This window comes from Balaenoptera acutorostrata, chromosome 15, assembly GCF_949987535.1.
Source record: "Balaenoptera acutorostrata chromosome 15, mBalAcu1.1, whole genome shotgun sequence".
Taxonomy (NCBI): Eukaryota; Metazoa; Chordata; class Mammalia; order Artiodactyla; family Balaenopteridae; genus Balaenoptera; species Balaenoptera acutorostrata.
The window spans coordinates 52,204,768-52,224,006 of NC_080078.1; the positions used below are offsets into that span (position 1 = coordinate 52,204,768).

Sequence of the window (19,239 nt, forward strand, 5' to 3'; positions counted from 1 at the left end):
AAGGATTATAACCCATTAAGCAAAAAAGAAAACCGTGAGTCCATACTGATTACATAACCAATACACAAATTAATGGTGAAGAAGAGAAAGCTCTGACCAACAATACAAAGCCAATTAAGAAATGTAGAAAGAATGATGAGATTAGAAAATAATTTTATGGCAACCATCACTGTAATAATTTTTTCAGGCAAAAGTCATCCATGAGTGTTAAAATTAGAGGGTGAAAGTCATGGGAGTAACAGGAAATTTATGTAGTTTCAAAGGATATATCCATGAGATTCTTATTAAGTACAAAAAGAAAAAGAGTAACTTTACAGAGGAGAAACCAGGTAGATACCACTTTTAATCAAGGGACGAAAGTTGACAAAGTTTACATCCCATATCAACATCATGTGCCTCCTGATATGATGTACTGAAAAGGGCACGCTATCATGTCTGTGGTATTCCTGCCTAAGATGCATCACCTGAATCTATTCTTGAGTAAGACAAATCAGGCCCAATTAATGACCATTTTACAAAATAACTAGCCTGTCTTCTAATATACCAATGCCATAAAAAAACAAAAACAATATCTAATCCATATCACTTATGATGTGTGAGAAGAAAACTACTTTCTTAATGGATTACAAATGACTTCTCTTCCCTAATATCAAATTGTTTTCACCCATTTCCACTAAAATGGTATCTTTAACAAACATAATGGTGTAAATCTTGTAAATTCTTTGACAATGACACTATGCTTATAACAAAAAATGCCATTTATTCTACTACATTCTTGAGGAAGATTGGGGGATTTATGCAGAATAACGTGCAATTCATTGCAAAATAAAGCACACCTTCTCTAGACAGCTCAGAATATTTATAACTATTAAAGCAAAAACAAATATTTGGTTACTTGTGGATTGTTTTGGCTTTAATGGAAATATCTATTTTCTCCAACGTTTGGTCCCTGGGTCTCAAAATGTTTATCCCAAGAAGCAACTGCTGTGATTTAGGTCTTGAAGGCAGCTTTCAATGCTTGCGCTTTCTCTGTGATGTGCTTCTGAAAGGGCATCATGAAGTCATCAAAATCTACCTCGTATGAGAACCGCTCCCGCTGCAGTTCCCTCTTCCTGATCAGCTCTGCTGTCGTGGCTTTGGGACTCCAGGTCTTAAATAAACAACCACATCCAGAGCAGGTGTGAGTATGACGGACGGCCAATAAACATGCCAATATCCAGACAATCTTCAAGATGGTTAATTTAAAACTATCAAATTTATTTCTAAATCTATTTTAACTTTTATCTCTTACACAACATTTTTGGTTATGTGGGCATCGCTGTTTCTGATGGTGACTATTTGGACAACTGAAATGCTCTTCAGTTACCTCTCTGATGACCCTCAGGACAGCTGCTGATCATTTTTAGGATGTCAAAACCAGGAAGCAAGGGAGTTAATAGATAGTTTCGGTTTACTGCCTTTATGTCTTATGAGGAAGTCAAAATTATTTTCATAGTAGAGGGAAGAAGGAGCTGGTGGTCTCTTATTCAGCATAGCTTGATGCACATTGTCAAGACCACTCTTATTCTCCAAAGACATCTTCACCTTTTTAATTGTAGATGTTTAAGGAAGCCACTGAATAAATCCAGTCTTAATTAGTATGAAACTCCCAAGTGAGATGGTGATAGTGTGTAAAAAGAGGAACGGTTGGGCTCTAAGGAGTACCCAGAGAAAGTATCTATAGAACTCGGTGACTACATGGCTATAAGGAATGGCACTAACTGAAGACTTCAATTGTTCAAGGAAAATTAAAATGTTAATACAGAAAATAGTAATACCAGATATTGGAAGCTATACAAGTTGGACTTACTTAGTCAGAAGTAGTAGGACCTAGAAAAAGGACACCTCCAAATAATAACTATAAAAGATAAGGACATTTGTTTGGGTGCTCTGCATAAAAAGTATTTGAAAAATGACATCATGAGTTTATACCATGTTATGATCTTTCTAAAGTACTTACCCTCTGTGGAATAAATGTGATATCCACTTTCTTTGTATAACCACTGGTAATCAATGAATTGAGGTAAACCACATTATCCTTATGCATCTTCTTTTTCTCCACTATGGTTGGTACAGTATACATTGATGAAAGTGGCTCCTGGAAACAAGACCAAGAAAAAACTATCAATTGCAAAAACCTATATATACTTCCTAACATTATTTGTTGTTCTGCATCTTACTCTGAAGCCAGAAAAAACTAAAAATGCTACTATACAAATTATAATTTGAAATGAAATAGAATATTATTATAATTTTGGGTGGGGAGAGATCATTCATTTGCCTCGTTTAACTTTATTTAATTAGTATTAGTGACAGATCGCAAAAGTCTTTCAGATATCCATCCTTGATCTGTGGCCATTATTAATCAGAAGGATGTATTCCTACCAAAATGATAATGTTGCATGTGTTAGGAGCTTCAGTTGATCAATCCTCCTTCACCTCTGGCCATCCTTAACTCTCTTCCTCCATGCTTATTACTCTCTATTGTCTGCCTATCATCCCTTCAACTCTATCTACTTCCTACCACCTACGTTTCTCTAACCCTTTCTAATTTGATAACATTAAAGCTTTTCCTTCCTGAATTTCATCCCCTATCCTGTGTCAGCCAAGAATCTCCAGGGATCCATCTGCTTCCCTAAAAGAAGCTTCCAGTCTAGAAATGTACTTAAAGTTTCCTGCTAATGAATGACAAAGTCTTGGTGTCTCAGAAATCCCCATAAACAACAACCTCAATCTTCTGCTGCTAATTTAGAGGCACCCAAACCATTTCAGATTACCAGGGACAATTTGACACCTTTAAAACCTTCTAGAGTTATTTTGCAGGATATCCAAGTTCCCCTGAACATATCCCTGGGTTCATAGTAATCATTAAAATTCTTTGGGAGTGGAGTGGTAAGGTGGGTAGTGAAAGATTATGAAACCAAAATGAAGGAAAATCATGCTTTACTTCATTTCTCATAAGGGTTACTCTTCTTCCCTTTTTGGGCCATCCCATCAAATCTGTATAATTCATGTCTGAGTGTATACATATCCAATACCAGTTCTTTTTCCAACATTCTAATGGTATTTGGTTGAACCAACTGGTTTTTGTGTGGATTCTGTTTGCAATTAGTACTTTCTAGGCTTTTCAGTAACAGGAAATTTCTTGCTAGATATTTCTTTAAAACTATTGCATAATGGTGCTGAAAACATGGACTGCATATTATTTGCCCATGTCCTGTAACAATATGTAAATGGTGCCGCAGCCCCACCAGTTACTAATGGGAGGTCAACTGCTTTCCATACCTCTTCTTTCTTAATCTCAGGGCCTTCAGTCTTCACTTTAAGCGGTGGCTTGCCTTTTGTTTTTTGATTTTCTGCTGGTTTTGGCAAGTTATCCAGCTTTTCCTTAATCAAACCAATTATTCTATAGTCAGCATAAGCCTTTGCAACATCCATGGCAGTATGCCCTGTTTAAAACATAAATTCAGAGTTTCATTAAACAGATTAATAATAAACCATGTAGCAAAATCTCAGCACATCAGCTCTAAGCATGCAGTACAAGGGTGATTACTGAAGCGAATGGTATGTATAAAGTCACAGAGCTGGATCAGATACTCTCTAAGGTGGCCCCAGCTCTAAAATCTCATCATTTAGAGTGCCATTTACCAGCAAAACCATTTCTTCTTGTTAATTATTTTGAGCATGTTTCTTTAAAAGTTGATAGGAAATAGTGGTAGATTACATTTTGAATATCTGAGTGCTGGTTCTCTTCCCACGTGCACACATTCCTTTGTGTGTGACAATTTTACATTGTCCTCCCCTTCCCATGATGGAAGGAGGTGTATTCAAAAAGGCCTGGGTCTTTATTCCCGTCTTGCCCCTAGGTTCTTCATGACCTTTTTTTTTTTTTTTCTTAGATTCCATATATATGTGTTAGCATACGGTATTTGTCAGGAATAAAGACACAGACCTACTAGAGAATGGACTTGAGGATATGGGGAGGGGGAAGGGTAAGATGTGACAAAGTGAGAGAGTGGCATGGACATATATACACTACCAAATGTAAAATAGATAGCTAGAGGGAAGCAGCCGCATAGCACAGGGAGATCAACTCAGTGCTTTGTGACCACCTAGGGGGGTGGGATGGGGAGGGTGGGCGGGAGGGAGACGCAAGAGGGAAGAGATATGGGAACATATGTATATGTATAACTGATTCACTTTGTTATAAAGCAGAAACTAACACACATTGTAAAGCAATTATACTCCAATAAAGATGTTTAAAAAAAAAAGAAAAAAAAAAGGCCTGGGAAGCTGGAGGTCGCAAGTGCTCTATGCAGATGGCTGGGTATTATGACACCTGTAACGTCCTCAGACAGACCTAACAATATTACCTGTGACTCAGAGGCAGCCTGAAGCAGCCAGAGATACTAAAGCTCCTTCAGATCAAAAGGAAGCAATGGGTTCCACTCTAAGAAAATAACACCTCCACGTATTCACACGGGATATTTATGACATAAGGTAGGCTTCCCATTTACTTTCTAGAAAGAGCCTCAATTCAGGAATGATTTGTCCAACTTTAGAAGGAATCCAAAGTCTACAGAGGCTTCAAACTATGCCGATTATTAGGAATTGACTGTTAAGACAGAGTGATGACTCATGATGTGATCTGCAGACTGGTGTCAGTCTACAAACTAATGGTTATGCAGTCACAGTGAAATAAATACAGGGATTAAGAAAAAATGTTTAGAAATTTTTGTAGCAATTTTATGTCATTTGAATCCAATGATAAAAAAAAGTTTGGACTTGTATTTTATGGGGTTTTTCCTCTTCATTTTTCTAGTAAATCATTTTTCATTGTATTTTGCAAAAGTCTCCATCCACAATGGATTGCCAACATAAAGAACTGGTTCTTTTACACCAATGATTTGAGAAGCACTGTGTATACGATAAAGTTCCATAACATTTAACTCAGGTTTGTTTTTGCAGCAGTGACTCAAGGGAAAATGTGGTCCTACAAGAATAGATTTAAACGGGTTTGGAATCTAACATAAATCCTCCTTTTCTAACCCTTATCACCCATAATGAGAACACATACCTTTTCTATTCTCCAGCTGGAATTTAGCACCAATATCAAGTAGGTATTTTACAGTATCCAGTCTACAACTCTCAATGGCTCTACTTAAGGGAGTTGAGTTGTTGATTGAAAGGGCATCTACCACAGCTCCAGATTTAACAAGAAGCTCAACAATATCCTGTTGGCCGGCATGGCATGCAAAATGAAGCGGAGTCCACAGAAAATTATCTGTTGCATTGACGTTAGCCCTGTAAAATGAGGTAGATGCATGAGCTAAAAATATGGGTTATTCCAAGCACTGGAAGCTAAAAATGCTAAGGAAGGTTTCATAGTTTTATCAGGTTGTTCAACTGTAAACCAAGGAAGGTTTGGGTCAAGTTAAATTCTGTGCCATAATTTTTCTTGACCTGTGTTCTTCATTATATAACAGTCTTAACTTTGTGTATATATACATTTTGTTTAGTTTAAAAGGTGCTTAGATCCTAAGGGTTACAATTTTAACCCTTAGATCCTTAGGTTACAATTGTAACCTAAGGGTTACAATTTTGCATCATTAAAACCAGGGAAAAACTGGATCCAATGAAAGATCAAAGCTAACAGGAAACAGAAAAGTTATATTATTTCATTTTGTATCTACTTTCTCTGTATGTTATGAATTTTTAAATGGACCTTCATTATTAAAATTTTAAGCATTACAATGTATCAAAATCTTGTATCAAAAAATGATACAAATGAACTTATTTACAAAAGAGAAACAGACTCATAGACATCCAAAACAAACTTGTGGTTGCCAAAGGGGAAAGGTGAGGGGGTGGTATAAATTGGGAGTTTGTGATTAACATATACACACTACTATATTTAAAATAAATAATGAACAAGAACCTACTGTATAGCACAGGGAACTCTACTCAATATTCTGTAATAATCTATATGTGAAAAGAATCTGAAAAAGAATGGATATGTATACGTATAACTGAATCACTTTGCTATACACCTGAAACTAGCACATTTTAAATCAACTATACTCCAATATAAAATTAAAATTAAATGAAAAAAGAAAATTAATTCTTTTGATTTTATTGAAAGCAATCTATCATTCAGAAACTATGAAAAGATAAAATAAAATTTTAGTCCTATTTAAAAATTCTCTGCCCAACACTTCACATTGTCATTAGTTGCTTTATACTCCCTCTCTATAATAAACACATTTAAATCCTTCTTTGAAGCTAAACATTATAGTAATAATAACAATAATACCTTTTATCAAGCCTGCAATTACTGGGCTACTAAGTGCTTTACATATTTTAACTCATTTAATCTTCAACAAATCATGTGAGCTGAGTTCCATTAGAACCCCATTAAAAAAATGAGAAAACTGAGGCACAAAAAGGTTAAGAAAGTTACCCCAGGTTATCCAGCAATGGTAAAAAGAAGGACTTAAACCTGAGAAATTGCTTTAGATTAAAAAGTTAAACTAAATGTCATGCTTTGTTATTTTAAAGATATTTACAAATGAACCAAGGAAAAGGGAATGAAACGTGCTTAGTCATTATGGCTACCATCAAATTGCTTGAATTTGTTGGGATCCCCTCCAACAAAAAAAAGAAAGAAGGAAAGAAAAAAGAGACATTTAAAAATGACTCCATGTAAAGTGAGTACGTTGTAGAGATCTGCTCTACAATATTATAATCACTATAGTGATTATAGTTAGCAATATTGTACCCTACACTTAAAATTTAAGAGGGTAGATCTCACGCTATCTGCTCTTACCACAATAAAAAAAAAAATTGTTTTTAATTTAAAATAAAATAAAAAGTAACTCCACATCATCTAGGTAAAGCTCTGAGACCAAATTAAATTGTCTTGGGAGGCCAAGGATACCCAATCAGAAGGCTTTGTCTACCCTTCAGAGAGAAAACTTCTTGGCCTTCACTTTGTGCATAGCTGTTATTGGCAAACGGTCTTTGCATACACACACTCCTATGCTCCATTAGCCTGGTTCCTGGTATAAGATCTATTTGTGATCTGGACTTCAGGAATGAAGCCCTTTCTTGTACTATTTAAATTCTGGAGCTGAATGTGTCTTAGCCTTCCTTGAAATGTGAAGGCTCCCAAAAATCTAAATTTCACTCAACCAAAAGGCATACCCATTTTTAAGAAGAAACTTGACCGCATCTATGTTTCCACTGGCACATGCAGTCATTAGGGGTGTCTTGTAATAATTATCCTTCATATCCACAGGTATTCCTGATTCAAACGCCTTTTTCAGAGATGCTAGGTCTCCCACCTTGGTGATAAAATTAATGTTTGAAAAGACCTTCCCTGGATCATCAATGTACCAAGCAGAGTCATCCTGAATGGGATGTCCGGGTGGATGATCTCGGTTAAAGCGATTGCAATCAGTTACATGCTTGTAGGTTTCAATCATGTAACAAGGCGGCCCACCTTCGCTCCGGCGTGGAAACACGTGGTCAGGGATGATGCAGATTGGGAGGGGTAAAACAAACTTGGCTTTTTTGGCTTTTTTGGCCATCCCTTTTTTAGTTTTCTTAGGCCCATAGGATCCCAGGACATAAGACTTGCTTAAGTATTTGGTTCCTTTAAAGAAATCGTTTATGTTGACCCCTCCGCCCCGGAATTTTTCGTGAAGTTGAGCTATGGTAGCTATCTGTTCTGAGCTCATAAAATCTTGTCTCTCCTCCAGAGCCAGCACAAAGTCTTCCTTGGTGACTGTCCCATCGCCCCTGTCCACAAACGAAAGGGCTTCCCTAAGGAAAGTCTCATGTTCTATGGACCAATCGTGAAGTTTCAGGTACAATCGTGGATTCGGATTTTTGGCTCCTGGCCTGGCCAGTTTATTAGCGATTCGCTCCGCCCGCCGTATTTCTTTGCTGGCTGCTTTAAAGCCGCCTTCCTTAGCCAAGGCCCTGGGCGTTTTATGCTCCAAATTCTTCCATTTCAGATCACATCCTAAAACAGGAAGCATCATGATTATGAATGGTGTCAAGGCATCTGCAAGACTCCACAAATGACACGCATCCAACGGTTTTTTAAATTTCTAGTGATTAATCAAAAGTTGCTCCCCAAATTACTTGTATATAGAGGTAAGCACATTTAGCTATTATAACTACAAAATTAAGCTGATTTTTTTTTTTTTTTCTGTGAGCTTTACTTTGGTGAATTCTGAGGGAGATATGTTTCCAATTGATAGTATCTTTTCCCAAAGGATTAGGACATTAATCCCTATAGATATTTGAAACAAATATCATGTTGGGATACTTGCTAAGGAGGCTTCCTGACTAGCGGGAAAGAGTAAGGGTGACATTTGAATTTGGAAGGAAGCTGGATTCAAACTACTTAAATAGGACTTTAGGAACTCAGGATGCTAACTGACACTTGCTTCTTTTGAACGATTATGACTAAATCTGTGTAAAATCTTAAACTATGCTTTAACTGTATTCTCCATGAAGTTCATGTAATTTATATTGACCTGCTGTTTTGCAGTAAGGTCATGTGAACAGCCTAACAGAGGAAAAAGTAATTTGTTCATCAAACCTGAAAGAATTCCAGCATAAGAACTGTGCAATTAGGCATTAAAATTCATTTTCCTTTTTGGACCCTTACTTAAAATGATGGGACCAACATTATATGTAAGCATTCTCCAAATAAATAAACTTTTCTGAATGCATCAAGGAATCCACTTAGTGCTATCAAGAAGGCTGTGTTGTCTGTAATAAGTGTCTGGAGACACTAAAAACCCATTATAAGTCAGACTATGAAGATGCTCTTTCTAGTGTTTTGAATCTAGAAGGCTCTTCTGTTGCTTTGCAAGCATCACATAATCAAAAAAGATTCTCTAGCATCAGTATCTCTAGCATCCAAAATGTAAAGGTGGCCGAATGCAAAAATAAAACACGCCCCTCCAACACTTTATAGTTTTATTCCTTATCAAAAAGAAAATTAATCACCAGTGTTTTTCAACATTAGCACTTCCTATGGCATTGTCAAAAATTAAAATTTTATATGAAGGCTGATAATTTTACTAGTGATAGAAAAACTCAAAAAGAGCATTGGAACAATAAAGATTCTAAAATTTTTATATTGGACAGTTTGAAGAATAGTGACTTATTGGGAAAGGGACCTGAGACTGGTCTCAACAGTATAATTCCACAGCATAATAATTCCATAGTCATCTTGAGTATGCTGTTTTTATTTAGTTTTTTCGCTTATTCAGGGTGTCTGGGGGTTTATCTATATCTCCCAATCCGTTCCTATATTCACCCCAGCACTAAGGATCAAAGGGTTTTAAAGCGGCTTTATCTTGCCTTCTTCTGCTCCTAGTTTCCTCCCTGTTAGAAATTTTGTGTGGATAAAAGACTCCAACATCCCAGCTTAAAGATATGAAGGCATTTTCCTCTCCCTTTGATTTTGTCTCCTCTTTTATCATTAGTAAATAAAGATCCATTCATTCCCTTTGTGATTTATGTGCCTCTGTGGCTGAGATACTCAACTTTCAGCTGACTGTGCTGTCAAAAGGCCCAAGAGAAGGAGAACCCTGCACAGGGGCTTCAGGAGAACTATTCCAAACTCCCCTCCTCTCCCCTGGATCTGGCCTCACACCGCCTACAGGGAGTTGTAAATTACTCCAGGGACAAGATCAGGGACAAAAGAGGAGCATACTGAGGAAGGTAGTTTAATGTGGGAAAAGAATCCAGCCCTCACATTTAAGAATAAAAGAGACTACACCCAGGGAGTTTACTCAGAAATGAGCATTTCGTGACCAATGGTTTCTTGCTGCTCTAATTGCCTTAGATAAGCAATTGCTTGGTATGGAAATAGGTCACCCACATAGGATCTGGTGGTTGTACTTCTAAACATGCTACAGAACTCAGAACATTTTCAGACATTTATTTCAGAAACACAGCTTAGTCTTGTGAGCCGGCCAAGAGGATGAATCTTTTCTGCATCACCAGGCAAGGCCTTTGGCAAGCTCTGGCCCTTTACTTCTCAATTTGCTTTCTCTAACTTTATCCCAGGAGTACATAAATGGTAGAGTATATATTGGGGGATGTTTGTCCCAATAAGAAAGGAATCAGCATGTGAAAGTTGAAGAAGCTTGTCTCAATCTGGGCAGATCTTTAGTTTCTAGAAATACACAATGTTAAAAATGAAGTGTCAGAATAATCTGCTGATGGTGACAGATTTGAAAATAAGACTGATGAGACAGTTGATGAGGGCAAAAATTGCAGTTGATATATTTTCCTTTATCTGTTTTTTATTTTAGGGGAATGGGGAAAGAATGTGAGCTTTGTATAAGGTGAAAAAAGTCAAAGTGGATCAGTTATTACACCATTAGTTATGCAGGCACATTAGTCTTATTTATAATGTTAGTGGTTACAGTATAGGCTCTCTAGGGTCCCAGTGACTTCAAAATTTCTGTTCCTCTGTAGAAGATAGGAAAATAAAAGCACATTCTCTGCTCTATTATAGAGTTGTTGAACTTTAAGTTTCTGCCCATTTCTCATAAACTGGAAAAAAAAAAAAAAAAAACCACGACCATAACATTCAGCAGAATGCAGTTCCCTCTCTAACAAAGAGTTAATAACTTTGAATGTACATTTAATTAGCATGTAATTAACACCAAATTAATCCAAATCTTTAAACTTAATTGGGTAATATTACTATTTTAAGGAATACATTAAGCTATACATAAAATAGTTTATATTCCTAAGTTAATAATTATTTGAAAGCTACAGAAAAATCTAAAATAATAAATATTATTTATATTTCAAATGTTCCATGAAATTTTTCATTTTATTTCACGTGTTTCTTCCCAAAATATTTCCCCCATAATTTAAAATTACCCAGAAATGTTATCTTTGCACTTGACATGATAGTACCTTTTTAAAAATAAAATAATTAAGAATGCAAACTGAAAGACATGGTGTCTAGTGTTTGTCATTTTTTAGATTGATATTTACTTTTTTAAATAGGAATTTAATAACTATAAGCATCTTAATAATTGGTTGACTCATAAACAATTCTCTTTAGATTTTTAATAATAACCTAAAAATACTTGAGAAATGAATATTTATCACTTTCAAGGCCAGATTCATGATTTAACAGAAGGTAAATAAGAAAAAAGTTTAATTTTCTTTCTACATTTATGTGTGAGATAAGCAACTGACATTTGACAGGCTGAAATTCTCTGCTCATCTACAGTGTGGGACAATTATAAATTCTTTAGGCATGAAATTGGTAGACCATTTTACCTCGCTGAGCTATATATTTACAGCAATCTGCAAAACCACCCATAGCAGCATAATGAAGTGGTGTGTTGCCATTCATTGCAATCAGCCCCATGTCTCCATCGTAGGCAAAGAGAAGCTTCAATATCTGCAAAATAAATAGTGGATATTGTAGAGGAATAGAAATGTACGTTTACTGAATGAAAACTGGGACCTAGACCTGTGCTATCCAGAGTGTCAATCTGAATTAAATTAAAATGAATTAAATAGAAAACAAATTTAAAAAATTCAGTTCCTTACTTCCACTAGCAATAGTCCAAGTACTCAAAAACCACGTGTGTAGTGAATTGTACCATATTGTACAGCACAGATATAGAACATTTCCATCACTGCCAGAAGTTCTATCAAACAACATTGATCTAGAGTATAGAAAACTCTATACTCAGCTGGGGCACTACCGTTTTGAAATAAATTTAGGCAATTTTAGAAAGCATCAGACTATGGCAAGCATCATCAGGGGAGCAAATTCTTTACCAAACAGATGTGACTTCTACTGTGATATATACTTTTACTGCAGGGAAGAGACCCTATGACAAAAGTAAAGATAATTATGTTAAAACTCAGAAAAACTCAGTAAATACATTTTAGATATAATTCAGAATTTAAAAAAATAGAATAGCATTGATTTCTGTTTTGTTTCTGCAATATCACCTATGTACCTATGAGATATCCTTTGCTGATATATCAGATAATAAGAATAGTTAGAGTTAAAAATTTAGGTGAGTCATTAGATGCCTCAAACATCAGGCAGATGAGTATATTGGCATTGTTCTCTCCACAATTAGATCATACTGTACTGTGAAAATTCTAATGTGTAATGGAGTCATAAAATAGAGTAGTCCCAGTTGGCAAAACCTTTAAGTTGTCATAATTAAAAATATAGAAAAACATTATTAGCAATATTAAAAGAATAAATTAGCAAGAAGATAAAACTGAATAAAGAGCTAAAATATGTTTTGAAGGTTAATATTTGGTATAAAATATAGTTTTAGAATTATTTCAGAAAATCAAGATGATAACTCAGAAAAAATTCTATCAGTGTAACCTACATGATATTTTAAGATGTTGAGAAAAAGGAGAGAAGATTTTTAGCAACAAATTTTAAAGCAAAGAGTAGATTATTACGTCAAAAAAGCCTCCTTTGGCAGCAAAGTGTGCAGCGTGTTGTCTGTCATTGTCAAATGCATTCACGTCACCTCCTCTTTCCAATATCCCTCGAACTAGTTCTACCACTCCTTCTCTTGATGCTTCCATTAAAGCCGTGCGACCTGTGGACTGGATGTGAAACAGATCAGATGCTGTTTATCCCTGTCATGCTAAATAACATATTCCGTATAAATATGGTCTAAATCCATTTGGCCTCAGAGTCACACTGACACGTTCAGTTCTGTACAGTTTTATTGGTTTCACGTAACAAATAGGAAAAATGAAGCCAGTAAAATGGGTCAGTGTCCAAAATGTAGAATTCTAAAATCAGAGGCAAGGTCACACCAAAAGTCCCTGTAAGAACATCATGCTGCAAAATGCAGTTTCTTGCAAAGAAAGTAGAGCAATAAGGGAGAAAAGAGGATAAAACACATGCTAAAATTAGGCTATAGGTGTTTTCTAATGAGAAGAAAATCTATTTTTATTGTTGGGAAATGACAATTAAAATACAAGAAAACTCAAAATGATTAAGGGAAACAGCAGAACTACGTATTTTCTTTTGAAGAAGATAAATTTTTATTAGGCATCAGTAATATCTTTTCTATTTCCTATAATGATCTTTTAACATTATACATAATAAATACCAATTTTCCAAACATAATTAGGAAATAGATTGTAGAATCATGGCCATGCCATATAAAGATGATGAAAGTATATCATCTTAAAGTATTTTGAACAGAAATGAACAATGTAACCTAACAGGATAATTTTACAATATTCAAATGAAAAAAATACACTAATAGAGATGATTAGTGTATTGTAAATTTTTTCTATAATTGAAAAAAGGAATATTTATAATCACAGGAATAGTCATACTGAGTTGACAGCATTTGGATTGGCTCCTTTTTCCAAAAATGTCAGGCACACATCTTTAACATCATGTGCTTCTTCACAAGCTCTAAGGAATATTGGCTTTCCTTCATAGGTACAATTGTTGACATCTGCACCATGTTCCAAGGCAATCAGTGCACAGCGATAATGCCTCTTAGTAGGTAAAATGCAGTAAAACAAAATACCTGTAGAAAAATAGAATCCCCAAAGAATACTTAATTAGTAGTCTCTCTATATTTGGATCAGATAGGAAGGAACAAATAATAATTTAAAAATTCATAATTAACTAGCTGAAGGTGATAGAGCAAAGATGTTTATGCCTTGGTTTTCCCTCTGAAATCAACTGAAACACGAAGACAGAGATACCAGAAAAGAAACCCAACCTCTTATAAGAGCCAGAAAACAGTCATAACCAAAATGTGATAAGACTTTGTTTGGGAAGAATTTGAGTGCTGGGATGTGAGCTCTGGTTGACCCTGGGTATTTGGCATCCTGCAGTCTATACCCCAGTGTTCCTTCTTGGAATATGTAGGGGTGTGTGTGCCAGAGGACTATTGGTGGATCCCTGGATCCCCTCTGAAACTGCAGAGTGGCAAAGGAGATGGTACATAATGATGAAATGCGCAGACCAGCCATGTTTATAGGAAGCAGGCTGTCTGTATAGTAGCAGTGAGAAGAAAAACTAGATGGCAAGGGGCTCTGACACTTTGGCAAATCATTTTGTTTACTGAAGAGAGAAAAATGCTAAATCCTCATACCCAGCACCTGTGACATACAGACCCTCAACATAACCCATGTCAAAAATGTACTACAGACCAGGGGTATTGTTTATATTCCCCTGGTAAGAAAGTCAGGTAAACAGCAGTCAAACTCCAAACTGACTTTGTAGTGACTTCACTCTAAAAAGAGGCTTCATTCAAAGAGGAACAATAATCAACAAGAAACCAGCATGTGACCTATGAAAAAAGATACTGAAAGAAAGGTAAGGAAAGAAACTTGATGGCAAACACTAGGCAAAAATTATATACTCAAAAAACTATACAACATGAAAATTATTGACTGACCCATTTCCATGATAACAAAGAAATTAAATATAATTTTTTCTGAAACAAAAGTGCAAAGCTAGACTGAACCTAAAATAAGTACTTCTAGGACAATAAAAGATAAATAGAAGGAAAAGATGAATTTGAGCAAGCAGAGCTTAAAAAAAGAAATGGTAGAGAAAAATATTGTAAAACCACTAAAGAAATGAAAGTGGTTCACATTGGAAGCAGGAAAAAGGAGAGCAGACATTGCCAAAACCATGGTCAGGGACATGGAAGAAAAACTTGAAAGAACTTGAAAGAAAAATGTAACTGATATGATGCAAGAGTTTAAATGTTCTAGAGAGGCAAAGAATATTTAACATGTATGTAATTGGTGTTCAAAAATAAAAGAACAAATGGAACAGAAAAAAATGGAGAGATATAATAGAAGAAAACTCTCTTGAAGGAAAAACCTAGATCTGACAGAGTATACTGAGTCTCAGGAAAAATTGATTAAGAACAATCCATAAGATGGTGCCTAGGTAAAGCTAGGTAAGAAAGTGTCCTGTGAGCATCCAGTTAAAAATTCAAGTCATTTCTAAAGAGGAAAAGTCAAGCTGGCTGCCAGACTTTGGCACAGCAACATTCAGTGCTAGAAAATAACCAAAGGAGCTCTACAATGTCATTTGGAAAAGAAAACAGGGAATTTTTAATACTCAGTCAAGCTATTGTTCATATATAAAAGTGATGGACACATAAGTTTAAAGATGCAAGAAATCAAAGGATATAAGCCCAAAGGAGTGAGCTAAACTACTTGATAATAAAAATGAGTCTAACAGGAGATCAACAGAGAATATGTGACTAAAAGACCCATGATAGATGCTGAATCCCTTCAACCATTGAACCAAAGTTCAATCACCTTAGGAATTCTAGATACAGAAAAGAATATTGTAATTCACAGTAATGTAGAAATAATAATGTAATTTAACAAAACTTGGAGGGAAGAGAGGGAAGGAGAGACAGTGTAAGCATTTGATTTTCTTTATCTTTTACTGCTGGAGTTTGAGATATTATTAAAAACAGATAAAGAAATAGATGTTTATTATTTAAAGGTATGAAAAGAATCACTGAAAGAACTAAAATGATTTTAATGTACTAAAATTAGGTACTGGAAGGGAGGTAAAGGAGGTGAGAGGAAGGGTTTTTGTACCAATCTCATCTTTCATAGAGAAATATTAATGAATACTGTTTAAAGTGCTAATTCAAAAAACGGAGTTTTAAGTATATGTAAAGCTGTCCAGTTAGCCATTAAAAGAACAAAAAATATACCATTAATTTTAGAAAATGTGAGAAGGAAAATATACACACACAGCAAAACAAAACAAAGAACACATGGACTATAGAGGAAAATAGTTTTATACATATTTGTGTATTTATATAAATTAAATATATTATGCTTTCATAATATAAAATAAGTGACAGTTCTGATGCCAAACCTATGGAGCATCTAGATAAATGTAAATTGGATAAACTCTACCATTAAAATAAAAATACAATTTATGTGAAAATCAAAACCGAAAGATATCTCATATAAACATGCATCTAAAATAGAGTTACTCAAACAGTTAAAAATAGAAAGATGGTCAAGGACATGGTTGAAAATATAAAATCAAAGACAGAGAAGTCATAGCAGGCAAGAGTGAACCAAAACAACAATAAACAATAACAACAACAAAATCTAGAAATAGTACCAGATGAGGTTGAATTCATTACAAAGACCTTAAGGAACTTATGAAATGGCTATTTTATAATGACGGCATGTGCAACGCATAGTGAAAGTCTATCTATGCTGACTATTTAAGCCACAAAGGACACAAATCAATATTCCAAGATCGAAGCAAAAACAAAAGAGAAAAAAAAGTATACACAATAGAACTAGCGTATTGCATTGAGGACTGGGGATGCATTCCTATAAATGGGAGAACCAATGGAATGGGTGTTACAAGGAACTAGTCCAGCTTTACCCTTAAAGAAAATAATTCCAGACACTGTAACTAATTTCCTAAGACAACAAATAATTTTTTGGCTTAGAGTGCTACCTTCTCCATATTCTGCAAAATTGGTCAAAGAGAAAGTACAGGTTAGACCTAGAGTACGTCCCTCATCCTTCTAAAGCTCCAGTAAGTATTTTAACTGTTTAATTGTTTGCTCATCCTTTGGTAACAATGTGCAGTGAGCCAAATGTCAATCACTGGAAAATAGGATGTTAATGGCAGAGAGACTACAGTGGAATAAAGCAAGGAGTTTGGCCAGTGGCAGCCTTTGAGCTGAGGGATGTGCAAGGTAAGCTAGGTTCACTGATGGGAAGACAAGGCCCTCTGTGCAATAGGCATACCATGAACCACAATCAAGGCTGAAGGGAGCAGTACTAACAAGGTCACATGTGAAACAAGATTTTGTATTTGTTTCAAGTTTCATTTTATATTTTTAATTCTTCCTATTTGATTTGTCAGGTTGTTTTTATCATACATTGGTCTTCCAGAACCTTGGTAGGTTTAATATTAATTTGAATGAGTATAGATAACCTCATGGCTGTTGCATTTGCTACAGATACTCATTTGACCTTGTTTCCAATTTTACCTTGATTGTTTACATTTTATAACTTTAGTTTTTTATGCTATAAAATGTCTCAAACTGCTTTCTTTGTGATTTGTATCTCTGTTTCAAACTCAAGAAGGTAAACTTTTCTTCGTTACCGTTCTTCTGAATGTACTGAGGTTTCCATGAAACTCCACGTATACAAGATGCCATTTAAAAAACTATCTCATGGTCAAATTAAATATGGAAAATGTCACTGGTTTTGGTCGGTCTGACAAATGTAAAGTAAACATGTCTACATTTGTTTTATCCGATGTTTCTCTAATAAATTTGGCAGCGGAAGGAACCAATTTTGCATGTAGCACTTATCAACATCCCACTGATTCAGTGTCCCGTGACACACACTTTGGGAAATGATATTCTATAGAGCGTTGAGAGATTTTTTTTCAGAATAAAACATTTTAAAACACATTTGACTCCCGAGTGCATCTGAAGAGTATTTTGTTATGTGGTGCCATTAAGTAATTAAATAATTCTTCCTTTTCTTTGTCCTCCTCTTGTTATAAGCAAATCACTTATCAAATACCATGTCCACAGAGAGTTACAAAAGCAGACTCTGCTCCTGTCAGAAAACATTAATTAAATTATAAAATGGGATTCATTTCTCTAATGTGGGACTGTTGTTAATGGCTTTGTACTTGAAACAACTCTTTGGAACAACTGATTAAATCTACCAATTTATATTAAGCCTGGTGGTAATTTTCTTAGTGATTTTCATGAGGCTGTGTCACCTCCTGCCAGAACCTTAAGTTATTTGGACAAGAAGCTCCCAGATCGTGGTCTTGAAATGGAATTTGGGAGGGGAAGAGTGAGAAAGTGGGGCTATCTCACCTAAATAATCATGGAAATGCCATATCTAAAATTTTAAGTCATATTTTCAAATGCACTTTTAAATGACACTAGAAAGTTGGAGTTTATGTCAGAATCCACCTTTGTCCCTCAACTTCCTAAATGCAACTACTTTCTACATTAGACTGCTCTTGAGAGCAAAACCTATATCTAGTATTACCCGAGGTTCTAAAATGTGAAAAAGAAGAAATGCTCTCTTTCATCTTTAGCTCTAAATAAGACTTTATATTTTACAATGGGTGATTGTGATTATGGAAATATCAACGTGCATCATGTTGAAAGTTCTCCACATTAAAAAAAAAAAAAACAAAAACAGAGTGACTAATTCTAATATTCTTTTTCAATGAGAAAGTTCTCAGAACTGGCTTCCCTAAGAAATACCTGCATCATTTTCAAATCATGGGGAGATAGTGTCCTTTGGTATAAGAGTGAGAATCTAGACTTTCACTACCATGTACCATGAATAACTCACTTCTAAAGTTGGAAAGCAAAAAATGCATTTTATTGATTTCTGACTACAAAGTGAATTGCTGGATAGAATGCTGGGAGTTTTTACCTTTTCCTTCATTATCGACAATAGTCATATCGGCCTTTGCCTTGGCTAATATTTCCACGGACAATTCATGGCCCAGTTCTGCAGCCCTCATAGTCGGAGTACAGCCCATTCCATCTTGCACATCAGGGTGAGCACCGAGGCTCAGGAGAAAGCTGACCATATCGATGTCATTGGAAACTGAGGCTAAGTGCAGAGCACTGTTTCCACTGACGGGGTCTGTGAAATTGATGAGTTCAGGGTATCCGAGCCTGGTCAGCTTCTCTATCTGCTTCTTGTCTTTGTTCCGAACACACTGGAGAACTTTGTAGATCTGCAGATTCTCAAGTCTTTTATCTGCTAAAGCCATATTTGACTAGCTTCTTGAAAATGCCTTCGTGGACCAAAACAAAAACTACAGCAACAAAAATCAAAGCAAAAACATAAAACTCAAAGTTAATTTTGCCTTCTTTACTTCGACTAAATAATAATATTTTAAGTCTTCCCTAAGAAGAGATGTTGTTTCTTATGAAATGTTATTACCATAATTTATTGCAACTAAGTCATGAAAGCAGAAATTACATATAATACAAAAATATTCAGCTAGCATAACGTTAAAATATTTCAAAACAAATCTTCCATCATAATTAACACTAGACTTGTTATGCAGTTTTCTTATTATTTCATTTAACCTTCCCTCCTTGACACAGCTTTACCATTTACCCATGAATAAGG

At 35.3% G+C, this 19,239-nt stretch overlaps 1 protein-coding gene across 1 annotated transcript; it reads right to left on the minus strand.

Annotated features, from left to right (window-relative positions):
* Positions 1 to 965: 965 nt before the first annotated feature.
* ANKEF1 (ankyrin repeat and EF-hand domain containing 1) lies at positions 966 to 18,874 on the minus strand. The gene is made up of 9 exons (XM_007165253.2): positions 18,529 to 18,874; positions 13,426 to 13,625; positions 12,529 to 12,678; positions 11,368 to 11,491; positions 7,243 to 8,065; positions 5,117 to 5,343; positions 3,325 to 3,488; positions 2,000 to 2,137; positions 966 to 1,150 (listed from the first exon to the last, which is right to left on the minus strand). The coding sequence occupies exons 1-9, from the start codon at positions 18,872 to 18,874 to the stop codon at positions 992 to 994; spliced, it is 2,331 nt and encodes a 776-aa protein (XP_007165315.1). The 3' UTR covers positions 966 to 991.
* Between the last annotated feature and the right edge of the window lie 365 nt (positions 18,875 to 19,239).

Excerpts from the sequence above, each read along its gene's own strand:
- ANKEF1 (XM_007165253.2), bottom strand. The coding sequence starts at position 18,874 with ATGGCTTTAGCAGATAAAAGACTTGAGAATCTGCAGATCTACAAAGTT. Across the intron at positions 11,492-12,528 it reads CCAAAGGAGGCTTTTTTGAC|ATATTGAAGCTTCTCTTTGC; the intron begins GTAATAATCTAC and ends TTTATTTTGCAG. Across the intron at positions 3,489-5,116 it reads CCAGCTGGAGAATAGAAAAG|GGCATACTGCCATGGATGTT; the intron begins GTATGTGTTCTC and ends TGTTTTAAACAG.